At 38.5% G+C, this 20,071-nt stretch overlaps 1 protein-coding gene across 1 annotated transcript in view; it reads right to left on the reverse strand.

Annotated features, from left to right (window-relative positions):
- CFAP70 (cilia and flagella associated protein 70) overlaps positions 1–18,812 on the reverse strand; it is a 576,575-nt gene extending 557,763 nt beyond the window's left edge. The window contains exons 1-3 of the mRNA XM_053694219.1: positions 18,768–18,812; positions 17,826–18,012; positions 5,272–5,370 (exon numbers count right to left, since the gene is read on the reverse strand). Coding sequence (XP_053550194.1) covers positions 5,272–5,370; positions 17,826–18,012; positions 18,768–18,812 — 331 coding nt within the window. The remainder of the gene's footprint in view (positions 1–5,271; positions 5,371–17,825; positions 18,013–18,767) is intronic.
- Between the last annotated feature and the right edge of the window lie 1,259 nt (positions 18,813–20,071).

The following is a 20,071-nucleotide window of genomic DNA, read 5'->3' on the forward strand; positions in this document are numbered from 1 at the left end:
CTTCATGTCGATTTGTTTTTGGCGGGCTTCTTATTTTGCTTGGATTTATTCCAGGACTGAGCCGGCTTCCAACTACTCTTGGGTTGCTCGGGCTTGGAGGAGGATTGTTGTCGTTGGGATTTGTCAGAACGAAAGGAACGAAGATTAGAAGATTGTCGTCCCTTAGACTTGTTCTTCTTATCTTGCGGTAAGAAGGCGTTCTTCTGACACTTCTCTGCCACCTCCTAACGTGACAAAAGGCAAAGAATGACTGGGGTAATAAGGAAGTGGGAGGGATATTTAAGCCTTTGGCTGGGGTGTCTATGCCTCCTCATGGTGGCCAGGTGTTGTATTTCCCAACAGTAAGGAATGAAGCCGTGGACTCTCCCTATCTTAGGAAGAAAAATAGTGCCTTTTAAGGGGACCATTTTAGGGCCAGATTATGAGTGGAGCACGTTGGGTTTAACGCTCATATTACAAGTTGAAAGTAATCGCGAACGTGTGAGTTCAATCACAATTTACATTAGAATGATTATCGCGTCCTCAGAGCTCCTCAGATTACCGTGTCCTCAGAGGTCAACTGTTACGCTCTAATAAAAAGATGCACAAATCTTACATTACAAAGTACAGTTGCACTCATGACGCCAATAAAAAAAAAAATTCAAAATATTGCACAAAAAAGTTTTAAGGGCTCAAAGATACGAGGTCTCAGGTGTTAGAAAAAAAGGCAGGCAAAGGGCTTTAACATAGAGAGACATATATACATATCTAAATATATATATATATGTATATATATATATATATATATATATATATATATGCGCACTATGTGTGTTTATATGTGTGTACATATGTATTTGTGTATATATATATATATATATATATATATATATATAAGTGCATTGAAGACCTTTGCAGTCAAGTAGATGAAATCATGTAATATCATATTATGCAATATTTATATTTAATAACGGTTTTAACTAAGTTTAAATATTTCACATTCCAATGTTTTGCACATAGCAGAATATGTTCTATGTATTTTAAACAGATATTTCTCTATATATATTTGTAAATATCTATACCTATATATAAACATATATATAGGTATAGATATATATATTACCAAAATACCATCAGATATAAGTAGACATATGCATTTATGACTAAATAGAACATTTTCTGCTATGTGAAGAACATTGGAATGTGAAATACTCTTATTTTCATGTCAGGTTAGCACATTTGAGACTATGCGATTGTGTTTGCGTGCAAGTAGGGAGTTTGGTTCCCCCCCCACTTTTTTACTACATTGACTTCTATGAGGGAATACGTTATCGCACATGCAATATTCAAACTTTGTTTCTTAGGCGCGTCGGGTTGGCACGCAAGCAAAACCTTTTTACTTTAAACTTGTAATATCCGACACGCAAAAAAACAACTTACTTCTAGTGGAGTTAGCATACGAGCGGGAGCGTTAAATACTGCTCCACTTGTAATCTGGCCTTTAATGTGGTATCAATTAAAAGGGACATGAAAAACAACTTTTCAATTTACTTCTATTATCAATGCTGCTTCTTTCTCTTAGTAGTTAGCTGAACACATTGGTAAGTCAATGGAAAGAGGCATATATGTGCAGCCACCAATCAACAACAAGCTCCCAGCTCCTGAGCCTGTAAGTAAATGGAAAGAGGCATATATATATGTGCAGCCACCAATCAACAACAAGCTCCCAGCTCCTGAGCCTGTAAGTCAATGGAAAGAGGCATATATATATGTGCAGCCACCAATCAACAACAAGCTCCCAGCTCCTGAGCCTGTAAGTCAATGGAAAGAGGCATATATGTGCAGCCACCAATCAACAACAAGCTCCCAGCTCCTGAGCCTGTAAGTCAATGGAAAGAGACATATATGTGCAGCCACCAATCAACAACAAGCTCCCAGCTCCTGAGCCTGTAAGTCAATGGAAAGAGACATATATGTGCAGCCACCAATCAACAACAAGCTCCCAGCTCCTGAGCCTGTAAGTCAATGGAAAGAGGCATATATGTGCAGCCACCAATCAACAACAAGCTCCCAGCTCCTGAGCCTGTAAGTCAATGGAAAGAGGCATATATGTGCAGCCACCAATCAACAACAAGCTCCCGGCTCCTGAGCCTGTAAGTCAATGGAAAGAGACATATATGTGCAGCCACCAATCAACAACAAGCTCCCAGCTCCTGAGCCTGTAAGTCAATGGAAAGAGGCATATATGTGCAGCCACCAATCAACAACAAGCTCCCAGCTCCTGAGCCTGTAAGTCAATGGAAAGAGGCATATATGTGCAGCCACCAATCAACAACAAGCTCCCAGCTCCTGAGCCTGTAAGTCAATGGAAAGAGGCATATATGTGCAGCCACCAATCAACAACAAGCTCCCAGCTCCTGAGCCTGTAAGTCAAAGGAAAGAGACATATATGTGCAGCCACCAATCAACAACAAGCTCCCGGCTCCTGAGCCTACATAGGTAATGCTTTTCAACAATAGATACCAAGGGAACTAAGCAAATTAGATAACAGAAATAAATTGGAAAAGTGTTTAAAATGTTATGCTCTGTCTGAATCATGAAACAGAAACATTTGGGTTTCAAGTCCCTTTAAAGAGTTAAAGGGACATTCCCCCAAAAAATGTAATCCACATGGATGCATGTCAGTTTTTAATAGAAGCATTTTTATAATATACATGTATTAGCAAAAATGTTTCTTATAAAAGCTATAGCTGTTTCAAATGTGTATTTAAGTATGCCCCATGCAGCAGCATCTTAAATGCAGCTCTTGCTCAAAGAGCCTAAAGTGCTTGTACGATCTGGTAATGACTCAATTTGTTAATTGTTGACATGATACAAGCCCCACTGGCACTTTGAGCAACTGCAGTATATAAAATGCTGGTGCACTCTGAATAACCATCTATGCTTCACATGCACGTGCAGAGAAAAATGTTAGCACTAAAACAGTGATAACTTTTACTAGAGGCATTTGTGCCAATACATTTATATTGCAAATTCGTTTCTATTCAAATATGTAATTCATCTATGTGCATTTAAATTTTGACTGGAATGTCCCTTTAAATAGAGAAAAGTGAACAGAAAAGTCTCTGAACCATTAACATTTAATTTTACTAAGGCGGTGGCACAATATTTCTTGCTCTGGGGGAAAAATCCTTACATTGGCCCCATCTTCAATTTTATATATATATATATACACACACACCAGTGTTCCCTCTAGGCCAGCTTTGTGTGCGACCCAGCAGTAAAAACAGTAAGAGAACCATACCTTTCAGTCTGCATTGGTCAGTGTTTGCTTATTGCAGGATGTGGTTACCTAATTAACAGTTTCACTGCTGGGCTGCACACAAAACGGTCCTTGGAGGGAACACTAATACACCCATATATATATATATATATATATATATATACTGTATATACATATTTATTAAAATATGCCTACATTTTAAATGCTTTATTTTGTTCATGTTTAAAATCCTTATACATATTTACTTGAGCCGACCTTGCCAGCTTTTTAATGAGGGTGTAACACATGTTCTTTTTGAGTTAAAGTGCAGGAAAACATGTCTGCAATCACCTGTTTGAAACCTTTATGCCCATGGGATTCAGCTCACTCACTAACCCATGGTAGCCATTTTACATAGTGTAAAATGTAAAGTGATTAATTCTTTAAAAATCATATTTTTATATTCCTCCCAGTAACTCACAGGGCAAACACTCTTTACAATATAAACCAACCACCTAAAATATATAGGTGCTAATGTGACTAGGTCGGAGAACCCCTTAATGTATAAAGGCCACGCCAAAAATGCAAGAAATAAATTTAACAGAAAAAATGCAGTAAGAAAAAACAAATAAATGAATATATATATATATATATATATGACAAATGTATGAATCTATAACGAATATACTAAATACTTAGTTCATTCCGAAAATAGTCTCCAAATTTCGGACCCAAATATATGGTTGTAGCAATGCATTGAGTGATTTCCTGTCCTTTTATCAAAGTGCCGTAATAGGAAAGGGATTGTGTTAGAAATGCTGAGACCCGTATTGCCGGGTGCTGCTCCTCTAACCGATATCTCCTTCATTCGGATGAAACAATGAATCTGTGTGAAAAATAACAAGAGCGCAAACTCCGCCTCACTTCACTTCACTTGAGTCGGAGTTTGCGCTCTTGCTGTTTTTCACACGTACTCTTTACTATATGTAGCCTAATGTCTAACTGAATACTACAGGTAAATTATAATTACCACAAGCTATTGTATCTTATATTTTTTATCTCCAAGCAAACCATTTATAGATCACTCTTTTAAAATGCAGCTTCACTTTCTTCCTTAAAGGGCCATAATACCCAAATGTTTAAACACTTGAAAGTGATGCAGCATAGCTGTAAAAAGCTGACTAGAAAATATCTCCTGAACATCTCTATGTAAAAAAGAAAGATATTTTACCTCAAAAGTTCCTCAGTAGCCACCTCCCATTGTAAAGGATTTCTAAGCAGCATTTTAGTGTGTCTGTCCTGGGACATCTGAAAGGATGAGCCTCGTGAACTCTCATATTATTTCACCAATCAGGTAAAGGAAGCTTACTATGAAATCTCATGAGAGTTAAGTCAAATCTCATGAGATCACAGTAAGAGTTCATGACCTCAGCACTGCTGATGCTGATTGGCTGCAGTTCATTTCTTCATTTTTTTTTTATTTTTACCTGCAGCTGGGAGCAGGTGAAGTATAACTTTTTACACAGAACTTACTCTGCTGAGCTGAGGAGATTGTGAGATAAAATATCTTCCTTTTTTACATAGAGATGCTCAGGTGATATTTTCCTGTCAGCTTTTTACAGTTATACTGCATCAGTTTCAAGTGATTTAGCATATGAGTATTATGTCCCTTTAAAAGGGACATGATTCAGATAGAGAATACAATTTTAAACAACATTCCAATTTACTTCTATTATTTAATTTACTTAATTCTTCAGATATCCTTTGTTGAAGAAATAGAAATGTGCAGCTACCAATCAGCAGCTACTGAGCCTATTTAGATATGCTTTTCAACAAAAGTATACCAAGAGAATGAAGCAAATTAGATAATAGAAGTAAATTGAAAAGTTGTTTAAATTTGCATGCTCTTCCTAAATCATGAAAGGGAAAAAAAGTGTGTTCCATGTCCCTTTAATAAACAGTATTACTTTTTTCAGTTATTTGTATTATGCACCAGAGCGGAAGCTCTATACAAGAAGTTTTAGATTTACCTTTTAATAATGGAAGCAAATCCACAACTGTCTGTCCAAGGGTGACTGTCTTCTCCTCCTTTTGCTTCTTCTCTTTGGGTAAAATCTCAATTACAGTTACTGAAAGGAAAGAAAAAAAAAGGATTTATAAGAATCATAACCCAAGAGAGTTATCTTACAGTTTAGAGAGCTGGTTTAGGCACGTTTGTGGCATTTGCCAAAATTGGCTCTTTTGGCCTTTCTAGGGAATCTGTGACAATTACAATTGGTTTTATACAAAAGCTGTTTCATGAAATTTAAAGGATCAAGGTAGTTAAGAGAACAAAGTAAATGTAATAATATAAGTAAACTTAAAAGTATCTAAAAACAACCATAAAATACAGTATAATTGCATAATCAACAAATTAATAATAAAAAGACAAAGCAAAAGCAAGTCGTTTGCATTTCAAATGAGTATTAGATGTGTTTGTGACATTTCGCCATTTTTTGCAGTACAGTGTTTTTTTGCGGCCCACCCCTTGCTCTCTCTCTCCCCCTCTCTTTTGTGCTCTCTCCCCTTCTCTTTTGTGCTCTCGCTCGCTCCACCTCTCTTTTGCTCTCTCTCCCCCCTCTCTTTTGCTCTCTCCCCCTCTCTTTTGCGCGCTCTCCCGCGCCACCTCTCTCTTGCTCTCTCTCTCCCCCCTCTCTTTTGCTCCCTCTCTCCCCCCTCTCTTTTGCTTTCTCTCTCCCCCTCTCTTTTGTTCCCTCCCCCTCTCTTTTGAGTTCTCTCTTTTGTGCTCTCTGTCTCCCCCCCTCTTTTGCACGCTCTCTCTCCCCCTCTCTTTTGCTCTCTCTCTCCCTCTTTCTTTTGTGCTCTCTCTCCCCCTCTCTCTATTGCTCTCTCTCCCCCCACTCTTTTTCTCTCTTTCCCCCTCTATTTTTCTCTCTCTCCTCCTCTCTATTGCTCTCTCTCCTCCTCTCTATTGCTCTCTCTCCCCCTCTCTTTTTCTCTCTCTCCCCCCTCTCTTTTTCTCTCTCTCCCCCCTCTCTTTTTCTCTCTCTCCCCCCTCTCTCTCCCCCCTCTCTTTTTCTCTCTCTCCCCCTCTCTTTTTCTCTCTCTCCCCCCTCTCTTTTTCTCTCTCTCCCCCCTCTCTTTTTCTCTCTCTTACCCCGACCACGCCCACTTTCCCAGCAACAGCATGTCAGGTAAGGCCAAGTGTGTTTGTCCTCGTGCTGTCTCTACTGCGCATGACAGCTTCGGACAAACACACTTGGCCTTTTATATAATAGGATGCTTGCATCATGTGACAGCCATCGGCCAATCACAAAATTTATATACAGTATGTATAGACTGTGAATTCTTGCACATGCTCAGTAGAAGCTATTGCCACAGAAAGTGTGCATATAAAAAGATGTTGCAAATTTAGATAATGGAAATGAAATGGGAAGTTGTTTAAAATTGTGTTTTCTATCTAAATCATTAAAGTTTAATTTTGACTTTAGAATTCCTTTAAAATTGCATACTCTGAATCATTAAAAATGTATTTGATTTTCATGTCCCATTAAAATTTATAAAAGTAGATATTCATACGGGTCATGTGGGAATGCTAACATAAATCATAAGTAATAAATGAGTGCAGGTTATTGAACTTGCTGACAGTAGTACTGTACTTTAAAGGAATGCTAAACAGTAAATACATGCTAAACATAATGATGTATTTATAGCAAAAATTTGACTTAGAATACTGTAATATGTAGATGTATTTTTACAATTATATTAGTTGTTTAAATAGTAAAAATATAAATGTAAATGTTTAGTTTCTATAAAGTACTTTTTTTGCAAGCAAGGCTGTGAGGAAAACCTTTTGTAGAATCCTATGTTCCACACAGCCTTATTTGGAGAGTCACTTTTATTGCCAGTTTGATATCTGCCCTTAATTCTCCTCAGCAGTAAAGATAGATAAGGGGAAACAAAGTGATGGTAAACCCAAGCGTATAAAAAAAACGCTAGGATTTACCATAACTAAAAATAAACATTAGTTTTTGTCATCGTTTCCTAAAAAAACAGCGTTAAAATAACGCTGTGAGGATTTTATTTTATTTTTACATTTACTTTTAACTTGTAATATGAGCGCTCCTTTCCGACGCACGCAAACAGTTGCAATAAACACGATATCGATCGCTCGATCTACTACAGCCTTTGATATTTGAAAAGAGCCGTCTTTCTATTTGAAATATACACAGACAAGCCACTATCAATAGGGAATGACTAATTTTGTTTGAACCACCTAAGGATGCCGTTTTTCTGGTAAACTGGGAGAACCGGTAAACTGTGAGGCTAAATCAGAACACTTTCTAATAATAAATGCAACTATGGGCCCGATCCAATATGCAGCGTCGCCCGCAAATGCCGGCGATGCCGGGTTTTGCGCGTTTTTGGTATCCTATATACAGCGCCGCGTATATTTCACCCGTCGCTCGCAATTTTTACTCCCATAAGCTAACATTGGACCGCGTCGGTATCCAATATTCAGCGTAAGGCCTTACGTGGCGAAAAAGGAGAAATCTTACTCCATTTTCACCTCGCTATAAAAAGCAGCCGTAGCAGGCCTTGCGCTGAGTATGGGAGCACCAAAACTCCCTAAAATGCCTGCAAAAAAAAACTAACACCGCCATAGCCCACACCGCAATAAACCTATTCTATTATTAACCCCTAAACCGCCATAGTCCACACCGCAATAAGCCTATCCTAGTATTAACCCCTAAACCTCCAGTCCACACCACAATAACCTATTCTATTATTAACCCATAAACCGCCATAGCCCACATAGCCTATTAAATCTATTAACCCCTAATCTGTCACCGCCACTATAATAAAGTTATTAACCCCTAAACCTAAGTCTAACCCTAACACCCCCCTAACTTAATTATTATTATTTAAATAAATCTAAATAATATTACTATTATTAACTAAAGTATTACTATTTAAAACTAAATACTTACCTATAAAATAAACCCTAAGATAGCTATAATATCAGGGATGCACCGAAATTTCGGCCGCAGAAAGTTTCGGCCGAAAATGGCATTTTTGGCTATTTCGGTTTTCGTTTTTTTAGCCTGTTATTTTCGGTAAAATTATTGTGTAGCATGTTTCAAATTTGATGCTAGCCTAGAGCTGCTGTTTAAGTTTATTACTGGACTTACTGTTCTGCATATAATGAGTTTTCTAGGACTATACTTTATTTGGATAATTAGTAAAAAAAAAAAACCTGTTAAATATGATTCTGTTACATAGAACTAAATGAAGAATAATACAGTATATTGATATTTATAATTGTTTTAAGCAAGGATGCACCAAAATTTTGGTCGCAGAAACATTTTGGCCGAAAATGGCATTATTGTTTGCCTGGTTTTTTTTTTCTTGGTAAAATTATTGTGTAGCATATTATTGTTTTAAGATATTTTTGTCCAATTTTAGTGTGTTACTTTCAATAATAGTGTGGGATTTTTTTATTGGCTCTAATTATGCAAAAAAAAAAACTAAAAAAAAATAATTTGAAAAAATACATTTTCGGTATCCGTTTCGGTTTTCGGTCAAGTGCACCCCGGATTTTCGGATTCGGTTTCGGTCCAGAATTTCCATTTCGGTGCATCACTATATAATATAATTAATAACTACATTGTAGCTATTTTAGGATTTATTTTTATTTTACAGGCAACTTTGTATTTATTTTAACTAGGTACAATAGTTATTAAATAGTTAATAACTAATAGCTACCTAGTTAAAATAATTATAAAATTACCTGTAAAATAAATGCTAACCTAAGTTACAAATACACCTAACACTACACTATCATTCAATTAATTAATTTAATTAATTAACTACAATTAGTTAAAAATTAAATATAATTAACTAAAATAAACTAAAGTACAAAAAATAAAAATTACAGAAAATAAAGAAAAATTACAAGAAGTTTAAACTAATTACACCTAATCTAAGCCCCCTAATAAAATAAAAAAGCCCCCCAAAATAATAAAATGCCCTACCCTATACTAAATTACAAATAGCCCTTAAAAGGGCCTTTTGCGGGGCATTGCCCCAAAGTAATCAGCTCTTTTACCTGTAAAAAAAAAGACAATACCCCCCCCCAACATTACAACCCACCACCAGCACACCCCTACTCTAAAACCCACCCAATCCCCCCTTAAAAAAACCTAACACTACCCAATTGAAGATCACCCTACCTTGAGCCGTCTTCACCCTGCCGGGCACAAGTGGTCATCCGATCCGGGCAGAAGTCTTCATCCGATGGGGCAGAAGAGGACATCCGGACCGGCAGAAAGCTTCATCCAAGCGGCATCTTCTATCTTCTTCCATCCGACGAGGAGCGACTCCATCTTGAAGACATCCGGCGCGGAGCATCCTTCCAGCACGACGAACTAACGACGAATGATGGTTCCTTTAAATGACGTCATCCAAGATGGCGTCCCTCGAATTCCGATTGGCTGATAGGATTCTATCGGCTAATCGGAATTAAGGTAGGAAAAATCAGATTGGTTGATTTAATCAGCCAATCGGATTGAACTTCAATCCGATTGGCTCATTGGATCAGCCAATAGAATGCAAGGTCAATTCTATTGGCTGATCCAATCAGCCAATCGGATTGAACTTCAATCCGATTGGCTGATTAAATCAACCAATCGTATTTTTCCTACCTTAATTCCGATTAGCCGATAGAATCCTATCAGCCAATCGGAATTCGAGGGACGCCATCTTGGATGACGTCATTTAAAGGAACCGTCATTCGTCGTTAGTTCGTCGTGCTGGAAGGATGCTCCGCACCGGATGTCTTCAAGATGGAGGCTCTCCTCGTCAGATGGAAGAAGATAGAAGATGCCGCTTGGATGAAGCCTTCTGCGGGTCCGGATGTCCTCTTCTGCCCGGATAGGATGAAGACTTCTGCCGGTCTGGATGTCCTCTTCTGCCCCATCGGATGAAGACTTCTGCCCGGATCGTATGATCACTTGTGCCCGGCTGGGTGAAGACGGCTCAAGGTAGGGTGATCTTCAATGGGATAGTGTTAGGTTTTTTTAAGGGGGGATTGGGTGGGTTTTAGAGTAGGGCTGTGTGAGTGGTGGGTTGTAATGTTGGGGGGGGATTGTCTTTTTTTTCTTTACAGGTAAACAAGCTGATTACTTTGGGGCAATGCCCCGCAAAAGGCCCTTTTAAGGGCTATTTGTAATTTAGTATAGGGTAGGTCATTTTATTATTTTGGGGGGCTTTTTTATTTTATTAGGGGGCTTAGATTAGGTGTAATTAGTTTAAACTTCTTGTAAATTTTTTTTTGTACTTTAGTTTATTTTAGTTAATTGTATTTAATTTTTTAACTAATTGTAGTTAATTAATTTAATTAATTGAATGATAGTGTAGTGTTAGGTGTATTTGTAACTTAGGTTAGGATTTATTTTACAGATAATTTTGTAATTATTTTAACTAGGTAGCTATTAAATAGTTATTAACTATTTAATAGCTATTGTACCTAGTTAAAATAAATACAAAGTTGCCTGTAAAATACAAATACATCATAAAATAGCTACAATGTAATTATTAATTATATTGTAGCTATCTTAGGGTTTATTTTATAGGTAAGTATTTAGTTTTAAATAGGAATACTTTAGTTAATAATAATTATTATTTAAATAAATCTAAATAATATTACTAAGTTAGGGGGGTGTTAGGGTTAGGCTTAGGGGTTAATAACTTTATTATAGTGGCGACGACGTTGGCGGCGGCAGATTAGGGGCTAATAGATTTAATAGGCTATTATTATTGCGGTGTGGGCTATGGCAGTTTAGGGTTTAATACTACTAGGATAGGTTTATTGCGGTGTGGGCTATGGCGGTTTAGGGGTTAATACTACTAGGATAGGTTTATTGCGGTGTGGGCTATGGTGGTTTAGGGGTTAATACATTTATTATTAGGAGTGAGAGGGGGGATTGCGGATATAGGGGTATACGTATCGGGCTGATTTTTGGGAGGCGTGTTAGACAGTTACGGGAGATTTAATGCGCAGGCAGTTTCTAAAGTGCCGTAAGTCACTGGCGACTCCAGAAATTTGTAGTTACGCTTATTTCTGGACATCGCTAGTTTATCCGACTTACGGCACTTTAGGAACTGCCGGCGGGGTATATGTAATACCCCGATGTGCGAGGTGAAATTACGGGCGGTGCGGGTTCCCTCACTTGCGCCGAAACCTACGCCGAATATTGGATCGCGCCCTATATTTGAGTCTAGGATGTGCTTGTACTTTTGTATTTCATTGACTGTCTCAATGCTTACACACGGTACTTTCACAGTTGAATAAGAAGATAAAGTGTAACCTGTACTCAACTCAAATATAATTATCAGAATGATTATTTATGACAGCAATTAAAGGGACAGTCAAGTCAAAATTAAACTTTCACGATTCAGAAAGAGCACACAATTTTAAAAAAAACTTTCCAATTAATTTCCATTATCTAAATGTGCACAATCTTTTTATATGCACACTTTTTGAGGCACCAGCTCCTACTGAGCAAGTGCAAGAATTCAGTCTCTAAGTATATGCATTTTGTGATTGGCTGATGGCTGTCACATGATCCAAGGAAAATGTAACTAATTTGTCATAAAAAAAAATCTAATATTCATTTGAAATCCATTCTGTGATAAATGTAACTAACTGACATTTGTCATAAAAAAAAATATACTACTCATTTGAAATCCAAACTAAGGCCTAGATTTGGAGTTTGGCGGTAGCCGTGAAAACCAGTGTTAGAGGCTCCTAACGCTGGTTTTAGGCTACCTCCGGTATTTGGAGTCACTCAAAAAAGGGTCTAACGCTCACTTTTCAGCCGCGACTTTTCCATACCGCAGATCCCCTTACGTCAATTGCGTATCCTATCTTTTCAATGGGATCTTTCCAACTCCGGTATTTAGAGTCGTGGCTGAAGTGAGCGTTAGAAATCTAACGACAAAACTCCAGCCGCAGAAAAAAGTCAGTAGTTAAGAGCTTTTTGGGCTAACGCCGGTTCATAAAGCTCTTAACTACTGTACTCTAAAGTACACTAACACCCATAAACTACCTATGTACCCCTAAACCGAGGTCCCCCCACATCGCCGCCACTCGATTAAATTTTTTAACCCCTAATCTGCCGACCGCCACCTACATTATACTTATGTACCCCTAATCTGCTGCCCCTAACACCGCCGACCCCTGTATTATATTTATTAACCCCTAACCTGCCCCCCACAACGTCGCCGCCAGCTACCTACAATAATTAACCCCTAATCTGCCGACCGCAAAGCGCCGCTACTTAAGTTATCCTTATGTACCCCTAATCTGCTGCCCCTAACACCGCCGACCCCTGTATTATATTTATTAACCCCTAATCTGCCCCCCACAACGTCGCCGCAAACTACTTACAATAATTAACCCCTAATCTGCCGACCGCAAAGCGCCGCTACTTAAGTTATCCTTATGTACCCCTAATCTGCTGCCCCTAACACCGCCGACCCCTATATTATATTTATTAACCCCTAATCTGCCCCCCACAACGTCGCCGCTACCTACCTACACTTATTAACTCCAAATCTGCCGAGCGGACCGCACCGCTATTATAATAAAGTTATTAACCCCTAATCCGCCTCACTAACCCTATAATAAATAGTATTAACCCCTAATCTGCCCTCCCTAACATCGCAGACACCTAACTTCAAACATTAACCCCTAATCTGCCGACCGGAGCTCACCGCTATTCTAATAAATTTTTAAACCCCTAAAGCTAATTCTAACCCTTACCCTAACACCCCCCTAAGTTAAATATAATTTAAATCTAACTAAATAAATTAACTCTTATTAAATAACTTATTCCTATTTAAAACTAAATACTTACCTGTAAAATAAATCCTAACATAGCTACAATATAAATTAAAATTACATTGTAGCTATTTTAGGATTAATATTTATTTTACAGGCAACTTTGTAATTATTTTAACCAGGTACAATAGCTATTAAATAGTTAAGAACTATTTAATAGTTACCTAGTTAAAATAATTACAAAATTACCTGTAAAATAAATCCTAACCTAAGTTACAATTAAACCTAACAATAGACTATCATTAAATTAATTAAATAAAATATCTACAATTACCTACAATTAAACCTAACACTACACTATCAATACATTAATTAAATAAAATACCTACAAATAACTACAATGAAATAAACTAACTAAAGTACAAAAAAATAAAAAAGAACTAAGTTACAAAAAATAAAAAAATATTTACAAACATAAGAAAAATCTTACAACAATTTTAAACTAATTACACCTACTCTAAGCCCCCTAATAAAATAACAAAGCCCCCCAAAATAAAAAAATGCCCTACCCTATTCTAAATTACTAAAGTTCAAAGCTCTTTTACCTTACCAGCCCTGAACAGGGCCCTTTGCGGGGCATGCCCCAAGAAATTCAGCTCTTTTGCCTGTAAAAAAAAACATACAATACCCCCCCCAACATTACAACCCACCACCCACATACCCCTAATCTAACCCAAGCCCCCCTTAAATAAACCTAACACTAAGCCCCTGAAGATCTTCCTACCTTGTCTTCACCCTGCCAGGTTCACCGATCGGTCCAGAAGAGCTCCTCCGATGTCCTGATCCAAGCCCAAGCGGGGGGCTGAAGATGTCCATGATCCGGTCGAAGTCTTCATCCAAGCGGGGCAGAAGAGGTCTTCCATCCGATTGAAGTCTTCATCCAGGCGGCATCTTCTATCGTCATCCATCCGGAGCGAAGCGGCAGCATCCTGAAGACCTCCGACGCGGAACATCCATCCTGCCCGACGACTGAACGACGAATGACGGTTCCTTTAAATGACGTCATCCAAGATGGCGTCCCTCGAATTCCGATTGGCTGATAGGATTCTATCAGCCAATCGGAATTAAGGTAGGAATATTTTGATTGGCTGATGGAATCAGCCAATCAGAATCAAGTTCAATCCGATTGGCTGATCCAATCAGCCAATCAGATTGAGCTCGCATTCTATTGGCTGTTCCGATCAGCCAATCGGATTGAACTTGATTCTGAATCGGATTGAACTTGATTCTGATTGGCTGATTCCATCAGCCAATCAGAATATTCCTACCTTAATTCCGATTGGCTGATAGAATCCTATCAGCCAATCGGAATGCGAGGGACGCCATCTTGGATGACGTCATTTAAAGGAACCGTCATTCGTCGTTCAGTCGTCGGGCAGGATGGATGTTCCGCGTCGGAGGTCTTCAGGATGCTGCCGCTTCGCTCCGGATGGATGACGATAGAAGATGCCGCCTGGATGAAGACTTCAATCGGATGGAAGACCTCTTCTGCCCCGCTTGGATGAAGACTTCGACCGGATCATGGACATCTTCAGCCCCCCGCTTGGGCTTGGATCAGGACATCGGAGGAGCTCTTCTGGACCGATCGGTGAACCTGGCAGGGTGAAGACAAGGTAGGAAGATCTTCAGGGGCTTAGTGTTAGGTTTATTTAAGGGGGGTTTGGGTTAGATTAGGGGTATGTGGGTGGTGGGTTGTAATGTTGGGGGGGGGTATTGTATGTTTTTTTATACAGGCAAAAGAGCTGAACTTCTTGGGGCATGCCCCGCAAAGGGCCCTGTTCAGGGCTGGTAAGGTAAAAGAGCTTTGAACTTTAGTAATTTAGAATACGGTAGGGCATTTTTTTATTTTGGGGGGCTTTGTTATTTTATTAGGGGGCTTAGAGTAGGTGTAATTAGTTTAAAATTGTTGTAAGATTTTTCTTATGTTTGTAAATATTTTTTTATTTTTTGTAACTTAGTTCTTTTTTATTTTTTGTACTTTAGTTAGTTTATTTCATTGTAGTTATTTGTAGGTATTTTATTTAATTAATCTATTGATAGTGTAGTGTTAGGTTTAATTGTAGATAATTGTAGGTAGTTTATTTAATTAATTTATTGATAGTGTAGTGTTAGGTTTAATTGTAACTTAGGTTAGGATTTATTTTAAAGGTAATTTTGTTATTATTTTAACTAGGTAGCTATTAAATAGTTCTTAACTATTTAATAGCTATTGTACCTGGTTAAAATAATTACAAAGTTGCCTGTAAAATAAATATTAATACTAAAATAGCTACAATGTAATTATAATTTATATTGTAGCTATATTAGGATATATTTTACAGGTAAGTATTTAGCTTTAAATAGGAATAATTTATTTAATAAGAGTTAATTAATTTCGTTAGATTAAAATTATATTTAATTTAGGGGGGTGTTAGTGTTAGGGTTAGACTTAGCTTTAGGGGTTAATACATTTATTAGAATAGCGGTGAGCTCCGGTCGGCAGATTAGGGGTTAATAATTGAAGTTAGGTGTCGGCGATGTTAGGGAGGGCAGATTAGGGGTTAATACTATTTATTATAGGGTTAGTGAGGCGGATTAGGGGTTAATAACTTTATTATAATAGCGGTGCGGTCCGCTCGGCAGATTAGGGGTTAATAAGTGTAGGCAGGTGGGGGCGACGTTGTGGGCGGCAGATTAGGGGTTAATAAATATAATATAGGGGTCGGCAGTGTTAGGGGCAGCAGATTAGGGGTACATAAGGATAATGTAAGTAGCGGCGGTTTACGGAGCGGCAGATTAGGGGTTAAAAATAATATGCAGGGGTCAGCGATAGCGGGGGGCAGCAGATTAGGGGTTAATAAGTGTAAGGTTAGGGGTGTTTAGACTCGGGGTACATGTTAGGTGCAGACTTAGGAAGTGTTTACGCATAGCAAACAATGGGGCTGCGTTAGGAGCTGAACGCGGCTTTTTTTGCAGGTGTTAGGTTTTTTTTCAGCTCAAACAGCCCCATTGTTTCCTATGGGGGAATCGTGCACGAGCACGTTTTTGAGGCTAGCCGCATCCGTAAGCAACTCTGGTATCGAGAGTTGAAGCTGCGTTAAATATGCTCTACGCTCCTTTTTTGGAGCCTAACGCAGCCTTTATGTGGACTCTCAATACCAGAGTTATTTTTATGGTGCGGCCAGAAAAAAGCCGGCGTTAGCTACGCGGGTCCTTACCGACAAAACTCTAAATCTAGCCGTAAGTGCTTCAGAAATGTATTTTTTATTATGCATTTATTGATTACGCTATTCTACTGTGTTAACCGCCCTTTAAAGGGATATGGAAGTGAAAATGAAAGGGTCATTAAACATCTGAGTACAACTACAGTAGCATGGTTAATATTTACCACTTCCTGTGCTGTTTTCTTGTTTTAATCCTTTATCATTATCAGTTAGTGAAGCTCTGCATTTTCACACAAGGCACCACCATCTTGGATCTTATATTTGTTATGTAACTGTTAAACTGTACAAAAAAAACTGCAAAAATCTAATGCTTCCCCTCTCTAATATGTGAGCTAAACTAAAGTCCAAGGTACAGCTGTCAAAAAGCCTGTAAAAGTGCACTGTTTCTGTCACAAGATGTAACAATAGGCGAGATACAAGATGGCGGCGCCCAGTATAACACGCAGAGCTTTAGCAGCTGGAATCTGTAATGAGTTAATTGCTTTAACTAGAGCTGCAGTTAAAGGAGGGAAAACAATAGCATGGTAAAGAGTAATGATGCTTCTGTAGTTGTAACCAGCTGTTTAATGTCCCTTTAAACTTTGTTGATTCACAGCATGCAATTTAAGAAACGCACAGTACCACCGTACATGTGCAGTACATTTTCTCAAGTCTTTAATGTTATTAAAACAACCTTGAGGAAACCTACTGTGCAAGTGCTGCAGCAGCGTAAGCACAAATGTAAAATCCGTTTAAGTGAGATTTGCTTTCTGGTTGATTGAACCATTTAAAGCTAATTATAGTTATTAAAAAGAAAAAAGGGAGAAATAAGAAATTAGGATATAACTTTGATTTATTTATTTGTTTTATTTACAAAAGTTGTAAATATTCCATGCAACAATTAATCTATTCAGTTAAAGTTAAAGAGATATGAAACCCAGAAATTGACGTTCATGGTTTAAACAACTTTCCAATTTACTTCTATTATATCTAACATGCTTTGTTCTTTTGGTATCCTTTGTTGAAAAGCATACTTAGGTAGGTTTAGGAGCTGGGAGCTAGCTGCTGATTGGTGGCCTCTTGTCATTGGCTTATCAGTGTGTTCAGCTAGTTCCTAGTAGTGCCTTGCTGCTTCTTTAAAGGATACAAAGAGAATGAAGCGAAATTGATTGTAGGAGTAATTTGGAAAGCTGTTTAACCCCTTAATGACCGCGATGTACCATGTACGTCGCCAGTCTTTAAGGGTTTCCTTGCTAACATAAGCACAGTTCACGCCGCAAGCAGCGGGACAACGCTATTGTACTCTCCCTCCACCCTTCTGGTCACCGGAAATAGCGTGCAATTTACAATACAATCTCCATTAAAAGACCAGCGACATACCCTGTTAAACTTGTATCCTCTATCTAAATCATGAAAGAACAATTTTGGGTTTCATGTCCCTTTAATTATAAAGATTACAGGTTAAAAGTTTAAAAAGTGCCTGGAGTATATCTCTTACATATAGCTGGTTTGTGAGTCAGATCATCCAGACTGTGTGGGCTGTCAGGACCAATGTCAAAGCTGGTGGTGAAGTTGTACTCGATGGAGTGTTCTTCTGAAACTTCAAGTTTTGGGGAGTCTCCTAGGAGAATGTTGTTAAACTCTGATCTCAGATAGGTAAGTGGTGTGTCACCTTTTAGTCCCTTCTGCAATAAAGGAGAGAGGATATGAAGAGTATTTTTACCGGGAAAAAACACATTTGGTATAAGACTACAGAGACAAGGTAAACCATTTTACTAGCCTGTTATATTTCAAAGGGTAATGGCAACATAATATAATTTAAAAAATAATGTATTTCTTTTCTTCTGAATTTTTAAAAGATGTCCACAAATAAAAAATAAACTGTAAATCATTAAACATAATAAATAAAAAATTGCATTCTATGTATGCAGTATGCCCATATCAATAAAGTTGTATTTTTTATTTCAAGAATCTCTTTTAAGTGATATTCTAACATAGCACAGTAGATGGGGTTGAAAGAAGACATAAGTCCATCTAGTTCAACCTATAAAGATCATACTTGATTTACAATAAAGAAGCTACCAACTGAACTTACATTAATTAGAATTAGAAAGCATATAACACAAGCAACAATATCACTGAATTCTGTTTCTAGGCAAAAATGTATCAAAACCATTTATAAATGTATCTAAGGTTTTGGCATTCACTACCTCCTTAGGCAATGAGTTCCACGGTTTGATTGCTCTTGCAGTGGAAAAAATGTTTACGTTGCTGGATATTAATTCTCATTTCCTCTAGCATTAAATTGTGACCTCTTGTCACAAACAATTGTCTTGGAATAAACAGCGCTTCCAATAACTCTGTATATGGGCCCTGCATATCTTTATATAAAGTAATTACATCACCTCTCAAGCACTCCATACTCAAGGTGAGAACTTACCAACGATTTATATAGCAATATAATTTTTGCTTCCTTCCCTTGCATCTATGCCTCTTTCTTAGCTTGTTATTTAAAAGTACACCTAAATCCTTTTCCTCCTTTGCTTAGTCTAGTCTATATTCTAGTCTATATTCTGATATATTTTTTAGATGGGGTGGAGACCTCTTGCAGAGATTTGCATATACTCTGGGACTGAAAGATTGCCAGGTGCATACTATGCAAGGAGGAAAGTAAAGTGGAGAGCTCAGCATCATATATATCAGTGGGTTGCCAGGTGTCCGGTATTTAACCGGACAGTCCGGTATTTTTAGTTGCTTCCCGGTAATACGAGTACAAAAAAAACGGACAAGCCTCTCTAAGACTCTGGGGCCTATTTAACAAAGGTCTGGACCTGATCCGACAGACCTCGCTGAATGCGGAGAGCAATACGCTCTCCGTATTCAGCATTGCACCAGCAGCTCACAAGATTTGCTGGTGCAACACCACCCCCCTGCAGATTCGCGGCCGCCAGCAGAGGGGTATCAATCAACCTGATCGTACTCAATCGGGTTGAATGGCGGCGATGTCTGCTCAGAGCAGACGGACAGGTTATGGAGCAGCGGTCTTTGGACCGCTGATTCATAACTGGTGTTTTGAGGGCCCGTGTTTCTGCAGGCTCGCCAGAAACATGGGCCCTCAAGCTCCATCCGGAGCTTGATAAATGGGCCCCACTGTCTGTACTTTTAAAAAAAAATTATTCATGATGATCCGCTCCTCTAACAAGTTCCCTCCCAGAGTCCCACTCTCAGCCTGTGTCCCACTCCCAACCGGCAGTCCGGCACCCAATCTAGCATGTTAGTTGGCTGCTATTAGCTCAGCTGGAGCCGGACTCCTGGTGGGCACAACCGCACAGCTTGCACTGACTGAGAGTATGTCGGACGTCACGTGATCACGCCGCACACGTGACGTCACGTCAGCGAGAAGACCCGCAGGCTGCGCTGTTAGCTGGCTGCTGAATGCTTCTGAGTCTGCATGCCGTTCACTCAGTCAGCAGCAAATTGTCACTTCACTGTATGTGACACTGACTGTCTAAGATTACATCAGACCTGGTGACCGACCGACCGACCAAGTCAAGTACACAATGAGGTATGTGGCATGTTTGTCTCTCAGACCAGTTTGTTTATATTTAATATCACCCACAAAAAAAAAGTAATTTTAAATTTAAATATATATATATATATATATATATATATATAAATGTCACCTCAAACTCCCCCGCAGTTTTTTCTTGGGTGTTCGGTATTTTTGTAGCAGACACCTGGAAA

This window comes from Bombina bombina, chromosome 11, assembly GCF_027579735.1.
Source record: "Bombina bombina isolate aBomBom1 chromosome 11, aBomBom1.pri, whole genome shotgun sequence".
NCBI lineage: Eukaryota > Metazoa > Chordata > Amphibia > Anura > Bombinatoridae > Bombina > Bombina bombina.